At 48.8% G+C, this 17,297-nt stretch overlaps 2 protein-coding genes across 3 annotated transcripts in view; both read left to right on the forward strand.

Annotated features, from left to right (window-relative positions):
- GGNBP2 (gametogenetin binding protein 2) overlaps positions 1–5,556 on the forward strand; it is a 51,616-nt gene extending 46,060 nt beyond the window's left edge. For both annotated transcript variants that reach the window (XM_030807994.1, XM_030807995.1), the window contains exons 9-13: positions 662–812; positions 1,202–1,327; positions 1,412–1,560; positions 2,358–2,606; positions 4,916–5,556. In XM_030807994.1, coding sequence (XP_030663854.1) covers positions 662–812; positions 1,202–1,327; positions 1,412–1,560; positions 2,358–2,606; positions 4,916–5,119 — 879 coding nt within the window. In that variant the 3' untranslated portion in view covers positions 5,120–5,556. The remainder of the gene's footprint in view (positions 1–661; positions 813–1,201; positions 1,328–1,411; positions 1,561–2,357; positions 2,607–4,915) is intronic.
- A 2,247-nt stretch (positions 5,557–7,803) lies between these two features.
- DHRS11 (dehydrogenase/reductase 11) lies at positions 7,804–16,805 on the forward strand. The gene is made up of 7 exons (XM_003278384.3): positions 7,804–8,170; positions 10,995–11,204; positions 14,173–14,267; positions 14,931–15,060; positions 15,680–15,772; positions 15,981–16,046; positions 16,171–16,805. Exons 1-7 carry the CDS (start codon positions 8,024–8,026, stop codon positions 16,210–16,212), a joined length of 783 nt encoding a protein of 260 aa, XP_003278432.1. The 5' UTR covers positions 7,804–8,023; the 3' UTR covers positions 16,213–16,805.
- Positions 16,806–17,297: the final 492 nt, after the last annotated feature.

Genomic DNA, 17,297 nt, shown 5'->3' on the forward strand with positions numbered 1-17,297 from the left:
ACTGCACCTGGCCCCACATAGACTGTCAAAAAGATTTCTGTTGGCAGGGCGTGGAGGCTCATGCTTGTAATCCTTGCACTTTGGGAAGCCATGGCAGCAGAAGGATTGCTTAAGGCCAGGAGTTCAAGACTAGCCTGGGCAACATAACGAAACCCTTTCTCTACAAAGGAATAAAAAAACTAGGCCTGGTGGTGTGCTTCTGTAGTCCAGGCTACTTGAGAGGCTGAGGCAGGAGGATTGCTTGAGCCCAGGAGTTTGAGGCTACAGTAAGCCATGATTGTATGACTGTACTCTAGCCTAAGTGACAGGGAGACCCTACTCAAAAAAGGAAAAAGTATATATATTTGTGGTTGATATCTAATACAATTAATATTTTTACAGCTTCCTCAAAGACATTCATAAGTGAAATATCTATTTTTGTGAGAGCGCTTGACAACTGAAGAATACAGTGATTCTTAGCACACTTTGGTTGGTACTGTCTTGATTTGTGCTAAGGACTAATATCTTTACCCACCATTACTTTTGTACTGTCAGTGTAAATGTCAGTACAGTGAAAATGCCACATCTTAGTATTAGGATGAAAATAGTTTTGATCTAGGGAATAAAATGTAGCTGTTATGGAGTAAAGCTCCTGACTGTCTCTTAATGTTGATCCTTAAAGGAAACAGACTTCATAGAAAATAGTAGCTGCAAAGCCTGTGGCAGCACTGAAGATGGTAACACTTGTGTAGAAGTAATTGTTACCAATGAAAATACGTCATGTACCTGTCCTAGCAGTGGCAATCTTTTGGGGTCCCCTAAAATAAAGAAAGGTAAGTAAATAATTTCTGTTTAAAATGAACTCTTAACTCTATCTTACTGTTAAATGTAAGAGCTTTTAGAGATTCTGTGAGCTAGAATTTTAAAACTGCTTTATAGTTCCAAGAATATCATATAATGTAGTCAGATACTTAATATTTCCTTTTTCTTTATATTCTTTGACTTATTTTTGACAAAAACGAAAAATGGTAAATTCCTAATCATATTTTCATTATTTAATTTACTTTCTACTTTTTAAAAAAAATCCTTCACTGGAAATGTTCTACTTTTAATAAGCCATTAATTACGAGATTTTTCTGTGGTCCCCAATGGGTTCACTCACTCTTTGTCCTAATATACTTATTGGTATGTTAATTGTAACTCTCACTTGATTTATTCTCAGGCTTATCTCCACACTGTAATGGCAGTGATTGTGGATATTCATCTAGCATGGAAGGCAGTGAAACAGGTTCTCGGGAGGGTTCGGATGTTGCCTGCACTGAAGGCATTTGTAATCATGATGAACACGGTAGGCTCACATTAAGTTTCCCAGTTATTTCTACTACATGGCTGACTTAAGAACATAAATAAGTAGGATTATTGATTTCTGCAGGTGATGACTCTTGTGTTCATCACTGTGAAGACAAAGAGGATGATGGTGATAGTTGTGTTGAATGTTGGGCAAATTCTGAAGAGAACAACACAAAAGGAAAAAATAAAAAGAAGAAAAAGAAAAGCAAGATACTGAAATGTGATGAACATGTAAGTGTCAGAACTTGTAATTCTTAAACCTTTGCTGTTGAGGACAGAACACGTGTTTTGCTTGGAGTGGCATATGTGCAGCTTAGCTGCTAGGATTTACTTTTTTTAGAATGAGTTCTTTATGCAGTTCCATTGGTTGCTCATCGTGTGAGAGTGTGTGTTGGGGGCAGAGAGAGATGTGATCATTTGTCCAACAGTCCTTGTGAGTCAGAAATTCAATTGTTCTTTTTATACTTTTAAATTTATAAGCTATGTAATCTTAAACAATTTGTTTCATCCCTATCATATTAGGTTCTATGAAGGTGAAGTGAATGTATATTGGCAGGTGTGGCATAGTGTCTAGTACATAGTAAGTGCCTGGTAAAATGAATGCCAGCTGCTGTTATTACTTAGTATTCCTTCTAAAGGTTTAATACTATGTCAGGATTTTTTTTTGAGATGGAGTCTCATTCTGTCGCCCATACTAGAGTACAGTGGCACAATCTTGGCTCACTGCAACCTCTGCCTCCCAGGTTCAAGCAGTTCTCCTGCTTCAGCTTCCCGAGTAGCTGGGATTACAGGCGCATGCCACCATGGCTGGCTAATTTTTACATTTCAGTAGAGATGGCGTTTGACCATATTGGCCAGGCTGGTCTTGAACACTTGACCTAAAGTGATCCTCCTGCCTCGGCCTCCCAAAATGTTGAGATTATAGGCGTGAGCCACCGTGCCCTGCTTTTTTTTTTTTTTTTTTTTTAAAGAATAATTGCTATTATATCATGCCTTTTTACCTGTGAAATCCTTTGCTGTGGTATCAGATCCAGAAGCTTGGAAGCTGTATTACAGATCCAGGTAATCGAGAGACCTCAGGAAATACCATGCACACAGTGTTTCACCGTGACAAGACCAAAGATACACATCCTGAAAGCTGTTGCAGCTCTGAAAAGGGTGGGCAGCCATTGCCTTGGTTTGAGCATAGGAAAAATGTACCACAGTTTCCAGAACCTACAGAAACGTTGTTTGGTCCCGATTCCAGAAAAGGTGCCAAGAGCTTAGTTGAACTCCTTGTAAGTATTCCATGTGGTCTTACTGTACATAATTGTTTGGGAACGGGGTGGATGTGGGAGGGGATAGTATTTGAGGGCTTAAGGTAGGTAGTGGAAGGAAGCTTATAAGAAATTAAGGGGGTAGTATTTCATTATTCTTTGGGGACTTCATTTCTGTCCTTCCACTCGTGGTTTATGCAACTACTCTGGAACACGTTTCCATGGCCACCTCTGTCTCAGTAGAAGACATTATAGGTACTCCTTGAGTTACAGTGGGGTTACATTCCAATAAACCCATTATAACTCAAAAATACTGCTGAGTTGAAAATACATTCAACATCCCAATAAACCCTTTGTAAAGTTAAAAAAAAAAGTAAAATCCCAAGTAAGGCTGGGTGCGGTGGCTCATGCCTGTAATCCCAGCACTTTGGGAGACCGAGGTGGGCGGATCATGAGGTCAAGAGATCAAGACCATCCTGGCCAACATGATGAAACCCCGTCTCTACTAAAAATACAAAAATTAGCTGGACGTGGTGGCGTGCGCCAGTAGTCCCAGCTACTCGGGAGGCTAAGGCAGGAGAATCACTTGAAGCCAGGAGGCGGAAGTTGCAGTGAGCTGAGATCCTGCCAGTGCAGTCCAGCCTGGCGACAGTGTGAGACTTTGTCTCAAAAAAAACCTGAGTAGAACCATTGACCATTGTTAAGTCAGGACCATCTGTAGTTTGTAGAAAGGATAGAGGTAGCATTATATTCAGTAGTCTACCTCCTTGAAGTAGGTTACTGTAAGCAAACTTTGCCTTTCTGATTGGCAAGTTATGGTAGCCACCCTTCCATATGTGAAAGAATATACAATTTGAACTAGAGGTTGCATTCTTCTTTTAGGTGTCATATAGGATAAGACTGCAGTTCCTGAGACTTTTTACCTGATCCCAGCTGACCCAGTGCATAGTATAGGTGGCCCTTGGAGGAGAGGAGGAAGAAGAGTGGTGTCCTTTCCATTAGAGTCCTGATGGAACCAAATCCTTTGGAATACTAGCTTTTTTCTTTTTCTTTTTCTTTTTTTTTTTTTTTTTTGAGGTGGAGTTTTGCTCTTTTGCCCAGGCTGGAGTGCAATGGTGCGATCTCGGCTTATTGCAACCTCTGCCTCCCAGGTTCAAGCGATTCTCCTGCCTCAGCCTCCCGAGTAGCTGGGACTACAGGCTTGTGCCACCACGCCCGGCTAATTTTGTATTTTTAGTAGAAATGGGGTTTCTCCATGTTGGTCAGGCTGGTCTCGAACTCCCAACCTCAGATGATCTGCCCGCCTCAGCCTCCCAAAGTGCTGAGATTACAGGCATGAGCCACCGTGCTCAGCTAGTTTTTTTCTTTTTGTGGTTGTAAAGTTTAGTTTTAATATTTATTTATTTATTTATTGAGGAGTCTTGCTCTGTCGCCCAGGCTAGAGTGCAGTGGCATGATCTTGGCTCACTGTAACCTCTGCCTCCAAGGTTCAAGTGATTCTCCTGCCTCAGCCTCCCAAAATACTGGGATTACAGGTGTGAGCCACCACCTGTATACGTTTAATGTTTAAAAGTTTTAATGGTTGTAAAAGTTTAATGGTGATGCTGTGTAACTTACTTCTTAAGTAGAAAATGGTTATCTTTTACTTAGTTCCTAGAGATGAATGTTTCAAGATAGGACTAGCTGGAGATATGTCTGGCTACTTAAAATGTGGTAACTAGTTGTAACATCTTTAATTAGTTTTTTTTTGTTTGTTTGTTTGTTTGTTTTTTTGAGACGGAGTCTCGCTCTGTTGCCCAGGCTGGAGTGCAGTGGTGCAATCTCGGCTCACTGCAAGCTCCGCCTCCCTGGTTTCTGCCATTCTCCTGCCTCAGCCTCTCCGAGTAGCTGGGACTACAGGCGCCCACCACCACGCCCGGCTAATTTTTTTTTTTGTATTTTTAGTAGAGACAGGGTTTCACCATGGTCTCGATCTCCTGACCTCGTGATCCGCCCGCCTCGGCCTCACAAAGTGCTGGAGATTACAAGCGTGAGCCACCGCGGCCAATTAGTTATTTTTTTAAGGCCAAGGTATGGTGGTAGTTTGCTAGGCTCATAGGCTTCTAGGAGAAATTATAGATTGAAGGTTTCAACTCAAGGAGTTGGATTTTATTCTCACTACTTTCTTAGGCAGAATGACATGATGCTTATTCTGCAAACACTCCAATTAAAGGCTTTATGTGACTGAATTGAAACTAAAAAGTTAGACTGGTTTAATTTTTAGCTGTCCTCCTCCATTACATAGCATTTTGCATTCTTAAGTCAGTCTTAACTACTGCTTTAATTTGCAGGATGAGTCTGAATGTACTTCAGATGAGGAAATCTTTATCTCACAAGATGAAATACAGTCATTTATGGCTAATAACCAGTCTTTCTACAGCAATAGAGAACAATACCGACAGCATCTGAAGGAGAAATTTAATAAATACTGCCGCTTAAATGATCGCAAGAGGCCCATTTGTAGTGGCTGGTTGACAACGGCTGGAGCAAATTAAATAAATAAAATAGCTCTGTCTTTCAGTGAAACACGATGACTACTGCGCCCTCTCTTTCGAAAAACTCTTAATTTAGTGACTTATGGCAAAATTTTATCTTAAATCAATGTGATTCTTTCTTGTTTTGGGAGACGGTGGAGGTATCCTCATTAGTTTGTTCTTTCTTCAGGCCTGTGTCTTTAGTTGCGTGGCTGCGCAGGCCTGCCATATGATTTAAGCCATCTCTTTTCATTAAATGTTTCTCTTCCTGTGAGACTTACTAAAGCAACTTAGTGGCAGAAAGTAATGTTGTACTTATAATTCTGTACAGAAATGACAATGAGCTGAATATATGGTTTTACAAAGTAGACATCCACTTGCAAAATGTTTGGATGTAATGTTAAAGCGCAATGTGCAAAATTTAAAATAAAGAATATTTATTAATATGCACAGTAAAATTTGGTGTATATGTTTCTACTTAATATGTGGCAGTACTTTAGTATTTGCCACTTGTGGACTTGATGCTTGGCCAGTGTTGATGTTAGAAAGGATGAAGGACAGAGATACAGATTGTTGAAGACAAAAATCTTCCTTTGATGAGAATTGACAACTGAGAAAAGCAGTTTTCCAGTCTTTTTCTTTTGAGGAGATACTTTAAATACTTGCTACCATCTTACTTTCCCATGAGACTTTAATTGCTATTATTAAAGGTTCCCTAATACATAACACAAAATACTTCTTAAATTCAGAGGTTCATATTGACCTAGAAGAATAAAAACAAAACTTGGCAGAATTTCAACCAAGGGTTGCCCGATAAGTAATTGCTCAACATGTAAGACTGGGCTCAGAAGGCTACACTGAGAGCTAACCACATTGTGGGCTGTGTAAGTGCATGTGAGGTTCAGCCTTATCTGGTATCCAGTAACAAAGTCACTGTGGTCTTACAGTTTACTGCTGTCACAGCTGTGAGTACTGAAGGAGAGAATTCCCCCCAGGAGTAGCATTTCGCTGCCATTTAAAAGATCCAGTCAAATAGCTCCGTAGACACATGATGCTTAGAGATTTGTGTCTACATGTTTATAATACTTGGTGGCAGCATAAAAGTCATGGGACAATCAGTACTTCTGTGCAATGGAGGTGGAGTGAATTTTGTGTGCTTTTAATCAGATTCTGAGTTAGATTTCAAGTGGGCAGCAGCAGAAACTTAGATTAAATTTTCATAGTGCCGTTTCTTGGATCCACCTCCTGAGTTGTCTTTCAAATCTAAATGTTGTATAGGAATGGGGCAGAGGTAAAAGGACTCCTCTTGGACCCTTTTTGATTTCATCCCAGAATCTAAAAAATGACTGTGAGTCTCCCACAGCCCTTGGCTCAGAGGTGAATCCCCTCTTCACCACTGTTAAGAGTCAAATGTTCTTTTGAGATCCCTAAAAGCAAAGGCTGATTTAGTTTAGTTTTAATCTTTGCCATTGGGGTCAAACAGGATAGGCAAATGAGTGTTTTTGAATAAACCAGCCTCATTCACCGCTTACTCCATTGCTTGCTGGAAGGGAGTCAGGTGGTTATTCAAAGATGCTTTTTCTTTAAGAGAATGGCTATATTAAGTATGCAGTTTTCAGCACTTCTAGTAAAGCGAGCTCTACTCTGAACAAAACCAACCACCCAAGAAGCGATGATGATGTGAAGACAGTTTAGGAGCACATCCCTGGCCTAAGACTGGACTGCCTGTGGTCCAAACCATGCTTCACCACCTCAGTATACTCTATTATTTTTTTTTTTATTGTGACGGAGTCTCGCTCTTTCACCCAGGCTGGAGTGCAGTGGCGCGATCTCGGCTCACTGCAGGCTCCGCCCCCCGGGGTTCACGCCATTCTCCTGCCTCAGCCTGCCGTAGCTGGGACTACAGGCGCCCGCCACCTCGCCCGGCTAATTTTTTGTATTTTTAGTAGAGACGGGGTTTCACCGTGTTAGCCAGGATGGTCTGGATCTCCTGACCTCGTGATCCGCCCGCCTCAGCCTCCTAAAGTGTTGGGATTACAGGTGTGAGCCACCGTGCCCGGCCTCATCTTTAAAATTAAGATACTAATATGTGCTATCTCAGCGCGGTTGTGTAGATTAGTTACTATATTTAAAATGCCTGCTACACCAGCAAATGTTACTGTTTTAATCTTTGGCGTATATCATGATACATTTGCTACAGTGGGGTAGGGGTAAGCGTGGGGGTCTAGGGCAGTTAGACACAGTGGGCCATTTAGGGACAGAATCCACCACTACACATGTACTTTGGAGTGTTTCAGTTCTCCGTGGCTAGTAAAGCCATGGGATCAGGTAGGGTGAATGAGTCCTTCCCAAGGTCACCCAGCATTGATGGCGGAGACACTCGGCATTTTCTGGGCTGAATCCCTTCCCATCAGCCACCGGCGGGTTTGGGAGGGTGTGGAAGAGTGTTGGAGTCACCTTAAGTGCCCTTAATTCCTCATCCTGGCATTAGGGTTCAGGAGTAGAGAAGGGAGACTAAGCGGGACGCTTCAGTATGCGCCCTTGGGGCTGAAGGAGCCTCCCCGGTAAACCTCGGTTTCCCTGACCCCAAAGGGAAGCGCTCACTGGGGAAGCGGCGCCGCCAGCTGCCAGGAAGCTCCCGCACAGCCCGGTTTCCCTACGCCGGGGCGGGGCAGAGGGGCGGAAGGGGCGGGGACTTCCCTCAGGGGGCGGGGCGGCCGGGCCGCGGCGGCCTCCGACTGGATACGGCGGATCGCTGGGGGCCTGAGGGTGGAGTCTCGGCCGGAGGCAGGCCGGGACTCTGGCGGGTCTGGGCGCGGCTAGGACGCGAGCTGGTCGTCGGCGACGGCAGGAGAACGGCCGGGCGTCAGCAACTCGACCCCCGTGCCGGGCTAGTCCAGCGAGGCGGACGGGCGGCGCGGGCCCATGGCCAGGCCCGGCATGGAGCGGTGGCGCGACCGGCTGGCGCTGGTGACGGGGGCCTCGGGGGGCATCGGCGCGGCCGTGGCCCGGGCCCTGGTCCAGCAGGGACTGAAGGTGGTGGGCTGCGCTCGCACCGTGGGCAACATCGAGGTGAGGCCGGGCCGAGGGCGGGGACGCCGCGGGCGGGTCGTTTCCCCGGAGTCGGGTTCACTTGCCCGCCACGCCGGGGCCCTTTGCTCTAGTGGGGGCGCCTCTCAGATCCCTTAAGGCAGGCTTCTCCCTTCCCCTTAAGTCTCGTCTTTGAAGGAGCCGTTTCCCCTGACAGCCCCTGCTCGATTTACCGAATCTCCGACCCCGGCATCTCCCCACCCGCCTTTCGCGTCTGCCCAGGGTATTGGCCCGAAGAAGGGGGAAGCCGGAGGTCGGGGGTGGTGGTCTCGCCCATGTGGCCTTCTTGCCCCCGGCGGCCAAGTGCCTCTAATTCCCAGAAGTCACCCACCACGCAGGGCAAGGTGGCTGGCCAACCAGATGGGCAGGAGCCAGGACTGAGGGTGGGGTTGGGGTGGGAGCTTTACTGAAGAGCCTCAGCCCCTCCCCCTCACCTCGGAGGTAACTCATGCCCAGTGGCATGAGGAATGAATGGAATATTCATTAGTGGGCCTTCCTCCACTCTCCTGGGGCGAACAGAGTGGGTGAAATAGGGTGGAAACCTTGAGAGGATAAAGCAGCCTGGAACTCCTTACTCTTCTCTTGACATGGGGTTGGGAGCCCTCAGAGCTCAGAGAAAAATCAAGATAGCCATTTTGGAGCAGGGAGGAATTTCTGTCCTAGGCTCTCCCTGGATGTGCCCTGCAAGCTCACTCTCAGTGTCGGGCTAGTGCTTAGCTGCAGGGCTTTATCTCCACCGTGCTCAAAGTCCTCAAGCAGGGAAAGGGTAAGGAGGCCTTGGGTGGGGGCAGAGGGAGAAGGTATACAGGAAGGAGGACTGTCCCCTCCCCTGCTGCTGACCAAAGGTACGCTTTATAACCCAGATAATCCCAAGGTCACCTGGCTCCATCACTGCCCCACTCTTTTCCTCCCTTTATCCTATTCTGAGGAGCTCAGGACGCAGCCCCAGCCTTGGAGCCTAGAGGATCAGGCCAGGGATTAAACAACTGGATTCCCTAATTCTGAAGCCACTCTTGCCTTCTCACCTACTCCCCTACCGCAAGCTAGCCAGGAAGGCGGGGGGCCTGAGCCCCAAGGGGATCCCCAGGCTGATCACTCAGTCCCAGGGTGACTCCATGTCTGAGAGGAGAATGCCCCTGTTGTGCGGGGGTGACATGATGTTGTAGATCATTACTGAGGGGAGGTAGGGAGATCAGGTGGCACAGGTGGGGCAACAGGAAGGCAGTGACAGGGAGAAATACATTCTGAGCCCATCCCTTCTGGTTTTCTTGTGGCAGGAATTTTGAGTCTAGAGGAGGAAGCGGGAAGATGCATGCCAGGGGAGGGGAGAGCTGCAGTCTTCCTTGCCCACAATCTGCTTTGATTGATTGATTCATTGATGTTAAAGCAGAATTTGGGTTCTAGCTTACTACAGAGAAAACTCCTGTTTCCTGAAGTGATCAAACGTGGGTAAAATCTGGTGAAGGGGGGTTTCTGATTCTCAGAGGACTATACCTTTTGAACTCACAGAAAGTTAAAGCAGAAAAGAATGTCCCAAGACACCCGATCCTGTCCTTTATTCCTGGATCGGCTTGGGAGGAGGAAGGGGCTCCAGGCCAGGGCAGCTGGCCAAGCTGGCCTTCCTCTAGGGCACCGCATGCCCCCTCCCCCTCGCCCACATCTACACAGTCACCTTTACAAGTCTCAATTGCCCAGTCACTGGCTTCCAAAGAAGGCCACAGAACATATTTTCTTAATGCCTCTGAATGTCAGCTTCACCCTGGGCTGCCTCTCAGTGGCTCTGCCTTCTCAGGTCTTTCTTGGCATGCTGAGGGCCTGGAGATGCACAGGGGGTGTTCAATGGCACCTGCCACCTGACTTGCCTCATAGTCTCCTGAGAAACCTCAGAGGGGAGGGTGGTGCACCAGGGCTCAGAGAGAAAGAATCTGTCCTGACTTTCTGACCCCTCCTTTAGGTAGGGAGAGAAGATTGGCAGCTGGGCTTGGTTGAAAGGCATGTCTGAGAACTCTGAGCCAGTTGGCTGCAGTTTGCGAGGGGAGGGGAATAATTCAGAGATGAGGGACTGGCTGACACAATGCAGGCGAAGAGGCTGGGTTAACCAGCCCAGTGACTCTCGGGACTGGTGTAGAAGCATGAAGTGGTGGAGGGGCGCATATTACCTATGGGCAGAAGAGGTGTTCCTGTTGGCGAAGAGGCAGAAAAGAGAGAGCACTCCATTCTCTAGGTCCCTGGCCCCTGCTCCACCCAGGACTTGAATTAATTAATTAATTAATTTATTTATTTATTTGAGACACAGTCTTGCTCTGTCACCCAGGCTGGAGTGCAGTGGCATGATCTCAACTCCTGCAATCTCCGCCTCCTGGGTTCAAGTGATTCTCATGCCTCAGCCTCCCAAGTAGCCACCACATCCAGCTAATTTTTGTATTTTCAGTAGAGATAGGGTTTCACCAAGTTAGCCAAGGCTAGTCTCAAACTCCTGACCTCAGCTGATCCACCTGCCTTGGCCTTCCAAAGTGTTGGGATTACAGGCATGAGCCACCGCGCCCAGCCAGGACTTGAGTTTATAGTGAGGTTTCTCCATTGATCACAGCCTTTTCCCTTCATCACTCAGGGAGCACTGTCATCCCTTAGACTTTGACCAAAGAGGACAGACTCAGGGGATGGGCAGTCCAACATCTACATGGCTGAAAGTCAGCTGCCAAAGGAGCGTGTTTTATGAGTGTGACGGGGATGGGGGTCTGAGGCTGGCTGGGGAGCCGTGGGAGTAGGCTGCTCACCCCAGTCAGACCCCTGTTGGGTTTCATAGGAGCTGGCTGCTGAATGTAAGAGTGCAGGCTACCCCGGGACTTTGATCCCCTACAGATGTGACCTATCAAATGAAGAGGACATCCTCTCCATGTTCTCAGCTATCCGTTCTCAGCACAGCGGTGTAGACATCTGCATCAACAATGCTGGCTTGGCCCGGCCTGACACCCTGCTCTCAGGCAGCACCAGCGGTTGGAAGGACATGTTCAATGTAAGAGCTCCAAGCCTCCATCTTCCAGGTGGAGGGTGGGGAGGAGAGAGGGGAACCAGGGGTTTGTGAACCAGAGTGCTGCTGGGGATGGGACATCTAGGAAGAGGGAGCTTCAGGTTCCCACCTGGGGCATCTTGACTCTCTCTTGGCTTCTTGCCCTACCAGAGGGATAGAGAGTGGATGAATGGCCATATCAGCTCTTCTCTTCTTTGAGCCCCTGGAGGTAGTTTTTTTTTTTTTTTTTTTTTTTTTTAGATAGAGTCTTGCTTTGTCACCCAGGCTGGAGTGCAGTGGCATGATCTCTGCTCACTGCAACTTCTGCTTCCCGGGTTCAAACGATTCTCCTGCTTGAGCCTCCTGAGTAGCTGGAATTACAGGCACCCACCATCAATGCCCATCTAATTTTTTTGTATTTTTAGTAGAGATGGGGTTTCACCTTGTTGGCCAGGCTAGTCTCAAACTCCTGATCTCAGGTGATCTGCCCATCTTGGCCTCCCAAAGTGCTGGGATTACAGGCATAAGACATCACGCCCGACCTGGAGGTAGTTCTTAAAGTCTAGAGTGATTTCTTTGTGTTAGAAGATTGTTAGGGGAGAGAACTGCTGCCTGTTGAATGTTTCCCACTTGTCAGCCCTGTGCCTGGGTGCTTGGGAACATGATGTTATGGGAAGAAAAGGAAGAGAGAGACAAGCGATGATATTCTTACCTAGCCTCACTAGTAACTATGTGACTTTAGGCAGGTTGGTTACCTTCCTTGAGCTTCAGTCTTGTCACATTTAATTGGGATGAACACACCTCTATCATCAATATCTGGAGTCACGGCTCCAATGTTCCCTGGGGCCAGGTAGGTACATAAAGGAGTGAGGGAGGTTAGGAGGGGTCTGTGGTGTGTGAGGAAGCACACAGCCACTGCTCAAATCCTGCATAGTTGCTCTATGGTGGTGTGGGCCCAGTGTGGCCTGATTTGATTTTTTATTTTTTTTTTGAGACGAAGTCTTGCTCTGTAGTTACCAGGCTGGAGTACAGTGGCATGATCTTGGCTCACTGCAACCTCTGCCTTCTGGGTTCAAGCTATTCTCCTGCCTCAGCCTCCTGAGTAGCTGGGACTACAGGCGTGCACCACCATGCCCAGCTAATTTTTTTGTATTTAGTAGAGATGGGGTTTCACCATGTTGGCCAGGATGGTCTGTATCGCCTGACCTCATGATCCGCCTGCCTTGGTCTCCCAAAGTGCTGGGATTACAGGTGTGAGCCATCACGCCCAGCTAATCTTATGATTTCTTTGAGAGAAGTGGGGAGTCTGATTTTATGTGACACCGCTCCCCCCGCCACCACCACTCCTGTTCACTAAAATGTCAGCTCCATGAGGGCAAGGATTTTTATCTGTTTTATTCTCTGGTATGGCTTGATCCCATAAGCACTCAAAAGATAGTTATTAAATAAATGAAGCTTTCCAGTACATGTTGGAAGGGTTTTTAAAATGTTTTGAAACCATGCACAGGCCAAACCCAACTTTCAGAACGTGGGTTTTCAACTTCTGGATGGTATGATGGGGTGATAGCAGAGTATAAAAGTATCCTGAGAAGTTGAAAGCAGTGTGTGAATGGGGTGTTCTTTTCTCCCCACAATCCTTTCCCATCTGCTGACAATAGACTTAGCACCTCATAGATGCTTGGGCCTGGAAATGAAGCCATGAAAATGAAGCCCTCTCAGCCTTCTTGGAGATCAGAGGCATGGTCCTCACCCACAGCACATGGGTCTCTAAACCTGGACCTCAACTCGCCCATCTGTAAAATGAGGGACTTACATTAAATTCCTAAATATCCTTTCAGCTTGAACATTATCTGAGTCTATTAGGATCATCCTATAAGGCATCTTCTCTTTCCCTGCCCCTGATACCCTAGACCTGGGAGATTTACTCACCTCGTCCCAGGGGATCTATTTTTCCTACTCTACCTGCCAGGGGCTGAGTTCTCTGCCTCACAAGCCCACATTGCCAAGAAGATGAGAAACACAGCTGGAAACCTCCCTGTCCCAGTACCCATCTCTTCCTACTGCCATGAACACCAAGGCAGGTTCACACCAAAAGTGTTCTGTTCCTCGTGGCAGGCTCTGACACCTGATTAAGAGAAACATCTAATCTCCTGCTGGTTCCCTCTTTTCTTAAGAGGAGAGGCCTGAGGACCTGCTAAAAGCTTTATCTCTGCTTGTCCTCCGGGTGAGGCTAATGAGTGGGGCCAACAGGTGGGGCAGTGTTGGCGCTTTACAGCAGACACACCATCAGACCTCTGTTCCCTGAAGGGTGGGGATGTGGGGGTCACCTCTACCAGAGGGAGTAGGAGTGGCAAGTTACCTGACCCTCTAGAGTAGATGGAACCCAGGTTAAAGGAAGGCATAGAAAGGAGGGTCAGGCTTTCTCTTCTCCACTCATCTCAAGGGAGGGGATGGGGAAGGAGCAGAGAGTAGCTGAGGAAGGCAGGGAGAGGCTAGGCTCTGTGCCGGAGGAGAGAGATTCGTAAGCCATTTTGGTAAGGATTTTGAGCAGTTTAGGAGGGAGCAGGGCCAGAGACTGTCACAGAGAAGAGAAGAGTAGGGTATTTGGGGGAAGAAATGGAAATGATTCCCTATGGAATTAGAGGGTCTGTGCTACTGTTCATAGAGGAGATGGCCAAGACAGAGTCTCCTGGGTCAGGAGTGGGTTTGAAGGGTTTCCATTCTTGTTTGCAGGAACTTGGGGGGTCAGCCAGGTGAGGAGCTACCTCTGCTATCAACTGGGGGTTGCAGCTTTAGGGAGAGGGGCATCTCGTGTAGAAGACAAGATGCCCTGTGCCTGTGGCTGGTCTCCAGGAGGACGTGGACACTGTTTTGGAATGCCACACTGCCCCCTTCCCCACTAGCATTCTGTGGCTCCATCACTTGCTCAGCTGGGCTGGAGTGGAGACACCTCATTGCCCTCCCTGGCCTGCAGGTGAACGTGCTGGCCCTTAGCATCTGCACACGGGAAGCCTACCAGTCCATGAAGGAGCGGAATGTGGACGATGGTCACATCATTAACATCAATAGGTGAGGACAGGTGGCCAATGGGTACCACTCACCCACCAGGCTGGGTAATGTGCTGCAGCTCACCTGACCTCTTTGGACCTCAGTTTCCTTGGTGGGAAAATATGGATTTAATACCTGAATGGCACAATTATGGTGAGGGAAAGAATAATGTTGTCAAGTACCAGCCCCTGGTTGGCTGGAATGGGCAGCTCAGCCCCTTCCCTCTACAGCTGAAGCCTGGGGCCTCTCCTGGGACTAAGTGCTTCTATTCCTCAGGCCTGGGGATGAACCCCACCTCATGGCACAAAGAGTACTATGTACAGTGTCTGCCACTGGGGAGCCTCAGTCTGAGGGCGGACATGGCCTCTGCCTGCCCTGAGATGTCCCAATAAAACCATATCAGTGAACATACAGATTAGATGGAGAGAATTTTGACATTGTGCACCACCAGGAGAGTGCATTCTGTCGTCAGCTTAGGGATGACTTCCAGGAAAAGGAGGGTTTTCCAAAGCTGTTTGGATAACCAAAATTAGATTAGTGAGCTGTGGGATGGCCACTAAAGGTCCACTTTAGAAGTCTTCCCGATGGGCATCTGGGTGGTGGGGCTGACCAGGTACGGCAGGGGCACCACTGGACTCCCTGGAGCTTCATTCTCTCTTCTTTCCCCTTCCTCTCCCCACCCAGCATGTCTGGCCACCGAGTGTTACCCCTGTCTGTGACCCACTTCTATAGTGCCACCAAGTATGCCGTCACTGCGCTGACAGAGGGACTGAGGCAAGAGCTTCGGGAGGCCCAGACCCACATCCGAGCCACGGTGAGGCTGTGGCCTAGCCCTGGTGGGGACAGGGTGGCGCAGGCCCTCCCCACCCGCACACACTGTTCAGGAAGCCCATGTTCAGAATGTGCCACTTAGAGCTCCTGGGAGTGGACTGGGCACAGAACTGGGTGCTGCTGCTCCCGGCATGGCCCTATGCAGCCCTTCATTTCCTCATTTCACTGATCCAGGAGCCAACGACCAGACTTAGACTTTGAGCTGGGAGGGGGCTGACCTGAGGGAAAGCAAGGGACTGTGGGAAACCAGGTGCACAGTGGCTGGAAACCGGGACTCCAGGCTCTTCTCTTGAAGGCTGCATGATCGTGAGCGAGTCACTGAACCTCCCTAAGCCTCGGCCTTCTCACATGTGAAAAGGAGATATGAGCTTTTCAGGGACACTTTTTTGTAAAACGTTTACCTGACATATAGGAAAGGCTCTGTAGATGGTAGGTATCATTGTGGTCACTGCCAGTGGCAGCTTCAGAGGGAGGAGGCGGCTGCCGGATGTCGGGAAGCCATCACTGTGAAGCTGGGGTTCTGTGGCCTCCATCCTCTCCCCTCGACCTCCCCAAGGCCTGGCAAAGCTCAGCCCCTGAGAAGGCCCTCTCTGTTGGCCCAGTGCATCTCTCCAGGTGTGGTGGAGACACAATTCGCCTTCAAACTCCACGACAAGGACCCTGAGAAGGCAGCTGCCGCCTATGAGCAAATGAAGGTGGGGCCTCCCTCTGGGCCTGGTGAAGCCACTGACTCCCTGAATGAAGGCAGAGGGAAGCTCGGCCTTCAGACTCCACCCTTCCAGCCTTTGTGGCTCCTCCTGGAGGGTTGGGGTGGATGTGTGGATGCCGCAGAGGAGCTCAGTGGTGGGAGGGAATTTGAGTCCATTCTGTCCTTGTCTCAACCCATTCCCCTGATGCTCTCAGTGTCTGAAACCCGAGGATGTGGCCGAGGCTGTTATCTACGTCCTCAGCACCCCCGCACACATCCAGGTGAGTCTGGCCCTGACTGTCTACTCACTGGAGGAACCCAACCAGCCCCAGAGGAGGGGAGCAGGGAGCCCTGCAGGGCCAGAGGAGAGTGTCACAGCTGCCTCATGCCTTGTGCCTTCCACAGATTGGAGACATCCAGATGAGGCCCACGGAGCAGGTGACCTAGTGACTGTGGGAGCTCCTCCTTCCCTCCCCACCCTTCATGGCTTGCCTCCTGCCTCTGGATTTTAGGTGTTGATTTCTGGATCACTAGATACCACTTCCTGTCCACACCCCGACCAGGGGCTAGAAAATTTGAGATTTTTATATCATCTTGTCAAATTGTTCGGTTGTAAATGTGAAAAATGGGCTGGGGAAAGGAGGTGGTGTCCCTAATCGTTTTACTTGTTAACTTGTTCTTGTGCCCCGGGCACCTTGGCCTTTGTCTGCTCTCAGTCTCTTCCCTTTGACATGGGAAAGGAGTTGTGGCCAAAATCCCCCCCATCTTCTTGCACCTCAACGTTTGTGGCTCAGGGCTGGGGTGGCAGAGGGAGGCCCTCACCTTATGTCTGTGTGGTTATCCAGGGCTCCAGACTTCCTCCTCTGCCTGCCCCACTGCACCCTCTCCCCCTTATCTTTCTCCTTCTCGGCTCCCCAGCCCAGTCTTGGCTTCTTGTCCTCTCGTGGGGTCATCCCTCCACTCTGACTATGGCAGCAGAACACCAGGGCCTGGCCCGGTGGATTTCATGGTGATCATTAAAAAAGAAAAATCGCAACCAATCTGCCTTGGCTTCAGGAGTGTCTTTCCATTCTTTCCCCTTCTCTGTGATCAGGGGTGCTTGTGTCTCAGAATTTCTTCCAGGTAGGTTGCAGGTGGGTGGATTGGGGGCCTCACTCATGGGAGTATGGATTACCTTAGGTAGCAGGAATGGGTTTGTTTGGGCCTTGAAAATGTGCAAGGCTGAGAGGCCTGGAAGAGCATGCAGTGCTGTGCGAACGGCACAGAACTTAAGCACATGAGCAAGATGGGGCTGAAGAGGCAGCTCCTTCCTGCCTTCCTGGATCGCTGGGGGGCTGAGTGCTGAGCAAAAGAGTCTCGCCATTACCTGTGGGACGGGGGCGTTAGTGGGCTTGTCAGCAGGCACATGACAGGCTCAGAGTCACTTAGGCAGAGAATCACCGGCCCGGGATAGGAAGTGACTGTTGGGGTCCTCCTGCTGGCTGGTGATGGGCTAGTGAGGAGAAGTTCTGGGAAAAATCACCAGCGCCGGG

Source organism: Nomascus leucogenys, unplaced genomic scaffold (genome assembly GCF_006542625.1).
Source record: "Nomascus leucogenys isolate Asia unplaced genomic scaffold, Asia_NLE_v1 Super-Scaffold_258, whole genome shotgun sequence".
Taxonomy (NCBI): Eukaryota; Metazoa; Chordata; class Mammalia; order Primates; family Hylobatidae; genus Nomascus; species Nomascus leucogenys.